This window comes from Nicotiana tomentosiformis, chromosome 1 (assembly GCF_000390325.3).
Source record: "Nicotiana tomentosiformis chromosome 1, ASM39032v3, whole genome shotgun sequence".
Taxonomy (NCBI): Eukaryota; Viridiplantae; Streptophyta; class Magnoliopsida; order Solanales; family Solanaceae; genus Nicotiana; species Nicotiana tomentosiformis.
In genome coordinates, this window is record NC_090812.1 from 142,262,305 (window position 1) to 142,272,676 (window position 10,372).

General features: G+C 38.5%; 1 protein-coding gene across 1 annotated transcript; it reads left to right on the top strand.

Moving 5' to 3' along the window:
• Nucleotides 1–8,763: 8,763 nt before the first annotated feature.
• On the top strand, nucleotides 8,764–10,139 carry LOC138910745 (L10-interacting MYB domain-containing protein-like). Its single transcript, XM_070201888.1, has 5 exons — nucleotides 8,764–8,977; nucleotides 9,066–9,088; nucleotides 9,184–9,268; nucleotides 9,370–9,646; nucleotides 10,049–10,139. Exons 1-5 carry the CDS (start codon nucleotides 8,764–8,766, stop codon nucleotides 10,137–10,139), a joined length of 690 nt encoding a protein of 229 aa, XP_070057989.1.
• The last annotated feature ends 233 nt before the right edge of the window (nucleotides 10,140–10,372 follow it).

A 10,372-nucleotide genomic window follows, 5' to 3' on the forward strand; every position in this document is an offset into this window, starting at 1 on the left:
TTTCTTCTATAAGAATTGGTAAATGAATATGTTGGAGTTGCGGGTTACACGCCACAACAGAATTGATTGAAATGAATATATATTGGAGGATCAGGTTGCACGCCGTAACAGACTTATTAAAAAGTCAATATTGGAGGATCGGGTTGCACGTCGCAACAGACTTATTAAAAAGTCCATAATGGAGGATCGGGTTGCACGCCGCAATAGACTTATTAAAAAGTCTATATTAGAGGATCGGGTTGCACGCCGCAACAGACTTATTAAAAAGTCCATATTGGAGGATCGGGTTGCACGCTGCAACAGACTTATTTAAAAGTCAATATTGGGGGATCGGATTGCACGCCGCAACAGACTTATTTAAAAGTCTATATATATACTTGATTGAATAAATACATGACAACTTTGATTAAAGGAATATATTGTGAGAGCAGGTTACACGCTGCAACAGAATCGAATGTGAATATATTGTGAGAGCGGATTGCACGCTGTAACAGAATTGATGGAAATGATAATTGGTTATGACTGCTGAGTTGGCTTCAATTATTATAAATGAGTCACCTGATTTATTTCTATTATTGTTGTTGTTACTAATATTGCGTACAAGTAATGTAAGTGACCCGCCTTAGTCACGTCACTACTTCGTCGAGGTTAGGCTCAACACTTACCAGTACATGGGGTCGGTTATACTGAAACTACACTCTGCACTTCTTGTGCAAATTTCGGAGTTGGTCCCAGCGGTGTGCCATAGATTTGCTCGGATTTCAGCTATTCAGAGGAGACTTGAGGTATAACTGCAAGGCGTCCGCAGTTCTGAAGTCCCCGTCTATTTTTCTTTAGTTGTGTGTTTATTTCCAGACAACTTTATTTTATTCACACCCTTATTTGTAATTATTCTAGAAGCTCGTGCACTTGTAACACCAATTCTGGGATGGTATTTAGATACAGTTATTTTTATGGATTATTTCACTATGCTACAAACTTTGCTTCCGCTTTTGTTTCCTTGATTATTAATAATTTAAAAATGGTTTAAAATTTGTTAATATTATTCTAACGTAGGCTTGCCTAGCGAGTGAAATGTTAGGTGCCATCACGGTCCGAAGGAGGGAATTTTGGGTCGTGACAGTAGGTATCAGAGCACTAGGTTACATAGGTCTCACAAGTCACAAGCAAGCTTAGTAGAGTCTGAAGGATCAGTACCGATGATTGAACTATTCTACTCTTATTCACTCGTAGATGGTGAGAACACGTAATACCTCTACCGATGGACAGGGACCAGAACCCCTGGTGGCAACTATGGCCAGGGGTAGAGGTCGAGGCCGAGGTCGTGCTAGAGGCCGAGGCATAGGCCAAGGTAGAGCTCAGTCCAAAGCTCGAGCAGCTGCACCTGTTGAAAAACCTCAGGTGGACCTTCAGGAGGAGGTTCCAGTTCAGAATGTAGCAGGTGGACCATTTCAGGTCCTAGAAGGATTCATAGCCACTCCAGTACTTCAGGACGCTCTAGTCTGTTTGGTAAGTCTTATGGAGGGTGTGGCCCAGAATGGTACCTTTCTAGTGGCACCAGCCATCTCACAGGCCGGGGGAGGAGCACAAACTCCCACTACTCCTGCTCCGGAGCAGATGGCTCCCCAGAATCAGGCTCCAACAGCCCCGCTAGTTGGGATAGTTCAGCCTGTTGTTGCGGTACAGACCGGTGATAGGCACGCCATGTCTTTTGAGGCCTTATTGAGACTGGATAAGTTTACTAAGATCTTTCCAATTCACTTCAGTGGTACACCTTCTGAGGACCCACAGGATTATCTTGGACGCTGCCACGAGGTGCTGCGGAACATGGGTATAGTTGAGACCAATAGGGTTGATTTTGCTATATTCTAGATGACGGGTTCCGCCAAGAGGTGGTGGAGAGATTATACATTGACCCGACCAGTCGGATCACCTGCACTTACCTGGGAGCAGTTCTCTCAGCTATTTCTGGAGAAGTTCCTCCCTATCACACTGAGAGAGGAATTCCGCAAGCAATTTGAGCATCTACAGCAGGGCAGTATGACTGTTACTCAGTATGAGTCACATTTTGTGGATTTGGCCCGTCATGCTCTCATTTGACTACCTACAGAGGGAGAGAGAGTGAGGAGGTTTATTGAGAGGCTCACTCACCCTATCTGACTTCAGATGGCCAAGGAAACCGGAAGTGAGATTTCTTTTCAGGCGGCTGCTAATGTCGCCAGGAGGATCGAGATGGTTCTTGCACAAGAGAAAGGGTAGAGGTCTGATAAGAGGCCTCGTCAGTTAGGTGGCTTTAGTGGTGCCTCATCTGGAGGCAGGGGTAATTTTGGTGGGGGTCATCCTCCCAGACCGTTTCATTCAGCACTTCATGCATCTCTCGGTACTTCAGGGAGTCACGGTCCTATTATGCCTTACTCTGGGCAGCCAGTATTTAGTGCACATTCAGCTCCTATCAGTGCACTACCACTCCAGAGTTACTACAGTGGTTATCTGGCCCATTTGGGTCAGCTTCAGCAGCCAGGGCATCAGGATGGGTGTTATGAGTGTGGGTACATTGGTCACATCAGGAGGCATTGCCCTAGATTGGTGAGTAACAGATCTCGGCAGGATTCTCGTGCCATCATACCGGCACCGGTTGCTTCACCGCCTGCTCAGCCAGTTAGATGTAGGGGTCAGGCAGCTAGAGATTGAGGTCAAGCCATTAGAGGTGGAGGTCAGGCCATTAGAGGTAGAGGTCAGACCGTTAGAGGTGGAGGCCAGCTAGTTAGAGGCCGTCCTAGAGATGCAGTTCAGAGTGGTAGGGCCTAGCCCCGATTTTATGCTTTTCCAGCTAGGCCTGAGGCTGAGTAATATGATGTTGTGATCACAGGTATTATTCTAGTTTGCCACATAGATGATTCAGTTCTATTTGATCCAGGATCTACTTATTCCTATGTGTCCTTCTATTTTGCTTCATATTTGGTTGTGCCTTGTGATTCTCTAAGTGCTTCTGTGTGTGTATCTACACCGGTGGGAGACTCTGTTGTAGTAGATCATGTATATCGTTCGTGTTTGGTTACTATTGGTAATCTTGATACTAGTGTGGATCTTCTACTTCTTGATATGGTAGATTTTGATGTCATCTTGGGTATGGATTGGCTTTCTCCTTATCATGCTATATTGGACTGTCATGCCAAGACAGTGACCCTAGCTATGCCAGGGTTACCTCGGTTAGAGTGGAAAGGAACTCCTGGCCATTCTGCCAGCAGGGTTATTTCCTATATGAAAGCTCGGCGTATGGTAGAGAAAGGGTGTTTAGCCTATTTGGCTTTTATTCGCGATCCCAGTGCGGATGTCCCTTCTATGGACTCAGTACCAGTTGTTCGTGAATTTTCAGAAGTATTTCCTGCAAATCTGCTGGGGATGCCACCCGACTGAGATATTGACTTCTCTATTGATTTGGCTCCGGGCACTCAACCCATTTCTATTCCACCATACCGTATGGCCCCGTCAGAGTTGAAAGAATTGAAAGAGCAATTACAACACTTGCTTGATCAGGGATTCATTAAACCTAGTGTCTCGCCCTGGGGTGCACCAGTATTCTTTGTAAAGAAGAAAGATGGCTCGATGCGGATGTGTATAGACTATCGGCAGTTGAACAAGGCCACTATCAAAAACAAATATCCGCTGCCAAGAATTGATGACTTATTTGATCAGCTTCAGGGTGCCAAGTTATTTTTGAAGATTTATTTGAGATCTGGATACCATCAGTTGAAGATTAGGGCATCTGATATCCCTAAGACAGCTTTTCGAACTCGGTATGGGCATTACAAGTTCCTAGTGATGTCATTTGGGTTGACAAATGCTCCAGCAACATTTATGGATTTGATGAATCGGATGTTCAAGACTTATTTGGATTCTTTTGTGGTTGTATTCATTGATGATATCTTGATTTACTCCAGTAGTCGAGAGGAACATGAGCAGTATCTTCGAAGTGTGCTTCACACCTTGAAGAATAATTAGTTATATGCCAAGTTTTCAAAATGTGAGTTTTGGTTAGACTCAGTTGCCTTTTGGGGGCATGTTGTATCGGCAGAAGGCATAAAGGTGGATCCTAAGAAGATTGAGGCTGTTCAGAATTGGCCTAGACCTACTTCAGTTATAGAGATCCGTAGTTTCCTGGGTTTGGCAGGTTATTATCGTCGGTTCGTGGAAGGGTTTTCATCTATAGCAAGCACATTGACCAGACTAACCCAGAAGGGTGTCCCATTCAGATGGTCAAATGAGTGTGAGTTGAGCTTTCAGAAGCTCAAGACCGCTTTGACTACGGCGCCAGTGTTGGTATTACCCACAGGTTCAGGATCGTATACGGTATATTGTGACGCATCTCACATTGGGCTTGGTGCAGTATTAATGCAAGATGGCAAGGTAATAGCATATGCGTCGCGGCAGTTGAAAGTTTACGAGATGAATTATCATGTTCATGACTTAGAATTGGCAGCAATTGTTCATGCACTGAAGATTTGGAGGCATTACCTCTACGGTGTCTCGTGTGAGGTATTTACTGATCATCGTAGCCTCCAGTATCTGTTCAAATAAAAAGGATCATAATTTGAGGCAGAGAAGATGGATGGATTTGTTGAAAGACTATGATATCACCATTTTGTATCACCCCGGAAAGGCCAATGTGGTGGTTGATGCCTTAAGTAGAAAGACTGTGAGTATGGGCAGTCTTGCGTATATTCCGGTTGGTGAGAGGCCATTAGCTAAAGATGTTCAGACTTTGGCTAATCAGTTCGTGAGGTTAGATGTTTCAGAACCCAGTCGGGGTTCTAGCTTGCACAGTCGCTCGGTCTTCTTTATATGAGCGCATCAGAGAGAGGCAGTATGATGATCCTCATTTACTTGTCCTTAAGGACATGGTGAGGCACGGTGATACCAAACAGGTTACTGCAGGGGAAGATGGAGTTCTGTGAATACAGGGCCGTATTTGTGTGCCTAATGTGGATGGGTTTCATGAATTAATTCTTGAAGAGGCACACAGTTCCAGGTATTCTATTCATCAAGGTACCGCTAAAATGTATCAAGATTTGCGGCAACATTATTGGTGGAGGAGAATGAAAAAGGATATAGTTGTATATGTAGCACAGTGTCTGAATTCTGGTCGATTTTATTCTATTATCGATACCGATCCTTCAGACTCTACTAAGCTTGCTCGTGACTCGTAAGACCTATGTAACCTAGTGCTCTGATACCAACTGTCACGACCCAAAATTCCCTCCTTCGGACCGTGATGGCGCCTAACATTTCACTTGCTAGGCAAGCCAATGTTAGAATAATATTAACAAATTTTAAACCATTTTTAAATTATTAATAATCAAGGAAACAAAAGCGGAAGCAAAGTTTGTAGCGTAGTGAAATAATCCATAAAAATAACTGTGTCTAAATATCATCCCAGAATTGGTGTCACAAGTGCACGAGCTTCTAGAATAATTACAAATAAGGGTGTGAATAAAATAAAGTTGTCTGAAAATAAACACACAACTAAAAAAAATAGACGGGGACTTCAGAGCTGCGGACGCCATGCAGTTATACCTCAAGTCTCCTCTGAATAGCTGAAATCCGAGCAAATCTATGGCACGCCGCTGGGACCAACTCCGAAATTTGCACAAGAAGTACAGAGTGTAGTTTCAGTACAACCGACCCCATGTACAGGTAAGTACTGAGCCTAACCTCGACGAAGTAGTGACGTGGCTAAGGCGGGTCACTTACATTACCTGTACACAATATTAGTAACAACAACAATAATAGAAATAAATCAGGTGACTCATTTATAATAATTGAAGCCAACTCAGCAGTCATAACCAATTATCATTTTCATCAATTCTGTTGCAGCGTGCAACCCGCTCTCACAATATATTCACATTCGATTCTGTTGCAGCGTGCAACCTGCTCTCACAATATATTCCTTTAATCAAAGCTGTCATGTATTTATTCAATCAAGTATTTATATAGACTTTTAAATAAGTTTGTTGCGGCGTGCAATCCGATCCCCCAATATTGACTTTTTAATAAGTCTGTTGCGGCGTGCAACCCGATCCTCCAATATGGACTTTTTAATAAGTCTGTTGCGGCGTGCAACCTGATCCTCTAATATAGACTTTTTAATAAGTCTGTTGCGGCGTGCAACCCGATCCTCCATTATGGACTTTTTAATAAGTCTGTTGCGGCGTGCAACCCGATCCTCCAATATTGACTTTTTAATAAGTCTGTTACGGCGTGCAACCCGATCCTCCAATATATATCCATTTCAATCAATTCTGTTGTGGCGTGCAACCCGCAACTCCAACATATTCATTTGTAAATTCTTATAGAAGAAATTTTCCTCATAATTGGAACAATTAATATAAAACTATAAGACAACAAGCATACAGTAATTATGATTTAATTATGAAACAAACAATGACAAATAGCAAATTATTATGGAAATCAGGAAGAAAATAGGCAGTTTAATATTTAATATGCTAAATGTCAAATAACAATTAAGACACATAATTCAAATAGTATGAAACAATTAATGCAAGAATTCAAGGATTAATGTTTGACAAAGAATAGGGGAGAAACAATTATTATAATAATTAATTCATGATTTAAAATAATTTATGATTTTTTAAGTAAGTAGGCAAACAATCAATTTGATGATGTATAGACACTCGTTACCTCGCCTATACGTCGTTCACATGCATTTCACATAACAAATAATTTAAGGGTTTTATTCCCTTAAGTCAAGGTTAACCCCGACACTTACCTCGCTTTGTAAATTCCAATCAATTATTCAATCACAGCTTTTCCTTTTAAATTTGCCTCTGAAAGTTTCAAATCTATTCACAAACAATTTAATATATTCAATACTAATCATAGGAATTAATTCCATATGAATTTACACATTTTCCAGATAAAAATTTGAAATTCATTAAAATATTTGACAGTGGGACCCACATCTCAAATCTCGAAAAAACTCACTAAATTTGAACACCCGTTCCGATACAAGTTCAACCATACAAAATTTGTCCAATTCCGATATCAAATGAACCTTCAAATCTTACTTTTTCGTTTTTGGAAGATTTTAGAAAAATCTGATTTTTCTTCCATAAATTCACGGATTCATGATATAAACGAGTATGGAATCATGAAATATAATCAATATAGGATAATGAACACTTACCCCAATATTTTTCCCGTAAAAATCGCCCAAAACTCGCCTTACCCGAGCTCAAAAATGGGAAGGAGTTGTAAATGGATCGAAACCCCATTTCCAGAACTTAATAATTTAAAAATGGTTTAAAATTTGTTAATATTATTCTAACATTGGCTTGCCTAGCAAGTAAAATGTTAGGCGCCATCACGGTCCGAAGGAGAGAATTATGGGTCGTGACAGTTGGTATCAGAGCACTAGGTTACATAGGTCTCACGAGTCACGAGCAAGCTTAGTAGAGTCTGAAGGATCGGTACCGATGGGGGTCGATTTTACTGATACATAGGCTCAGCACTTACCAGTACATGGGGTCGATTTTACTGATACTTCACTCTGTACTTCTTGTGCATATTTCGGAGTTGGTCCCAGCGGCGTACCATAGATTTGCTCGGATTTCAGCTATTCAGAGGAGACTTGAGGTATAACTGCACGGCGTCCGCAGTTCTGAAGTCCCCATCTATTTTACTTTAGTTGTGTGTTTATTTCCAGACAGCTTTATTTTATTCAGACCCTTATTTGTAATTATTCTAGAAGCTCGTGCACTTGTGACACCAATTCTGGGATGGTATTTAGAAACAGTTATTTTTATGGATTATTTCACTATGCTACAAACTTTGCTTCCGCTTTTATTTTCTTGATTATTAATAATTTTAAAAAGATTTAAAATTTATTAATATTATTCTAACGTTGGCTTGCCTAACAAGTAAAATGTTAGGCGCCATCACGATCCGAAGGAAGAAATTTCGGGTCGTGACATATTCTCACCATAAATTTATATTTTTAAAATTTTCCCTTATTGATTTAAGTATTTTCTTTCCTTATATATATAATACACACATGTGTGTATAACTTTTCTACCATCAGATACATGAACCATTTAAACTTTTCAAATTTGTTTTTTGTTTTTGCTTCTTTTGCCTGGACTAGTTCTTTTTTTTTCTTTCTAATTTCTACCATTATTTTAAAAATTAAAGATATCAAATCTCGTAACTTTTCAAATTCTTTTTTGACTCCTCTTGTTTTTGATGTTTTCTTTGACTAATCTTATTTTTTTATTTCTCTAAATTAATAGATCTCTTATAATTCTCCTAGTAACTTTAATAGATTCATCTCCTTAAATACTTTATGCAAAATGAAAAGTCCTATCTATTACTATAAATAGACTTCTTCTCCCTTTTTCTTGTGCAGATTCTTCTTCTTTGTCTCTTATTCCTCTTTAAAATAACAAACTAACAACCAATACAAGTACTTTTTTCATAAGGTATGTTTTTTTAGAGTGCTAATTTATTATACGCAATATCTAATATGTACTTTTATTTTTATTCTTTTTTAACGTGCTTGCATGTACCAATGATAACACTGATTTCTAATAATATGAGTGATTAATAGTTGAAAGTTTTTCCCTTGATGCTCTTATTTTTATTTTATCTTTCTTTTTTTCTTGACATGATAGATTTTTAGTTCTATATTTGTTTAATATTATTATTAATCACATGTTCTTAATGCATGAAAATAAAATGAGCAAGAAAATGACACTGGATAACAACTCTGAGAAGGCTAAATGTGATGCAAAAACCACAGAACTATTTTTAAATATATGTGTGGAAGAAATTTTAGCAGGAAATCGTCCTGGAACTCACTTCAGTAGATTAGGATGGTCTAATCCGGTGCAAAAGTTTAATGATAAAACCGGAAGAAACTGTGATAAAGTTAAGTTGAAAAACAAATGGGACAACCTCAAAGGTACATGGAAAGAATGGGATACTTTATTTTGAAAATAGACTGGTTTAGGATGGGACCCCCAATAAAAAAATAATTCAAGCGAATGCAGATTGGTGGGATAGGAAAATAAAGGTACTTGTAATTCTACTACTTAATTTTCACTTAACATAATTTTCTAAATTTTGCTTTGGTGTTCAAAATTCTCTTGTTCTTCTTCACATTTGTAGGAGAATCCAAATGTAGAGAAATTTAGAGAGAAAGGTTTACAACATCGACAACTGATGGAGTATTATTTTAAGGATGTTGCAACCGGTGAACATGCGTGGGCACCGTCATCGAAGTGTTACCAGATGGTATACAAGGAAACAATTGGTTTCAACCAGAACAACCATTTGAATTTGGAACTCCTATAGACAATGAAGAGTTTGTGAATATTGGTGGCATAGAAAAGAATGCGGAAAAGAGATTCAAACAAACTAATCCAGAAGAATCGAATGTGATTGAAAAAGTGCGTGATAGTGAGAGTGGTAAGAGAAGAAAAAGAAAAGCATCAACTGCTATAACTGAAAAAGAGAAAAATAAATTCAATACCAGTCTAAGAATACCATCATCAATGGAGAAAATTGCTAAAGCCATACAATCATGCTCTTCAATGAATATGGGGTCAAAAGACTCTTCACTTAGTATCAAGTGTGTAATGGATGTTGTTCGTAATTTACCCGGTATGATTGTTGGTAGCGATTTATGGTGTGAGGGAAATGTTTTTAGTACAAGAAGATCCATAGTTACAATTGCAGTGGTTGGAAAATATGTTTGAGCTTCAAAAAGAATAAATTTAATGATATTACCTCTTATTATCTGCATTTTATTTTTTCTAGTTATTGGAACTTTGAATTTGCGTTAAAATGTTGTTCTAGTTATGTTTTATGGTTATTGGAATCTATATTTGACTTTCATTCAAGTTACTAATATTTATTTTGAAATATTGGAATTTTATCTCGTTGTACTTGGGTGATTTTTGAATTTAATCTTTTTTATAATAAGTATATAGGTTGTTATTCAAGTAATTTTATTTTGTTCTTTTTCTTACAGATATATCATCACAGTAAATAATGAGGAGCATGTTGATGCAGTTCTTATAAATGAAGTAGATGACGATCATGATGTACTTGATTTTATTTAAAATTTTAAATTTTAAATTTTGTCTAAACATTTCATGCAGAACTTCTCCTCATACATGATTTTATTTCATCAAGGAGATACTTGAAGGGCATGATAAGAGATGTTATGAGATGTTTAGGATGCAAAAACATATATTTCTTGACCTTATTATTTCGTGGTTGATTATCAATATATAGTAATTTATGGAATAAACCTTAATTCATACTGAATGACGTATTTTGATTATTCAAATCA

Coding starts and splice junctions, on each gene's coding strand:
- LOC138910745 (XM_070201888.1), top strand. CDS start 8,764: ATGACACTGGATAACAACTCTGAGAAGGCTAAATGTGATGCAAAAACC. Junction 8,978..9,065: donor CAAATGGGACAACCTCAAAG/GTACATGGAAAG, acceptor AAGCGAATGCAG/ATTGGTGGGATAGGAAAATA. Junction 9,269..9,369: donor TTTTAAGGATGTTGCAACCG/GTGAACATGCGT, acceptor GAACTCCTATAG/ACAATGAAGAGTTTGTGAAT.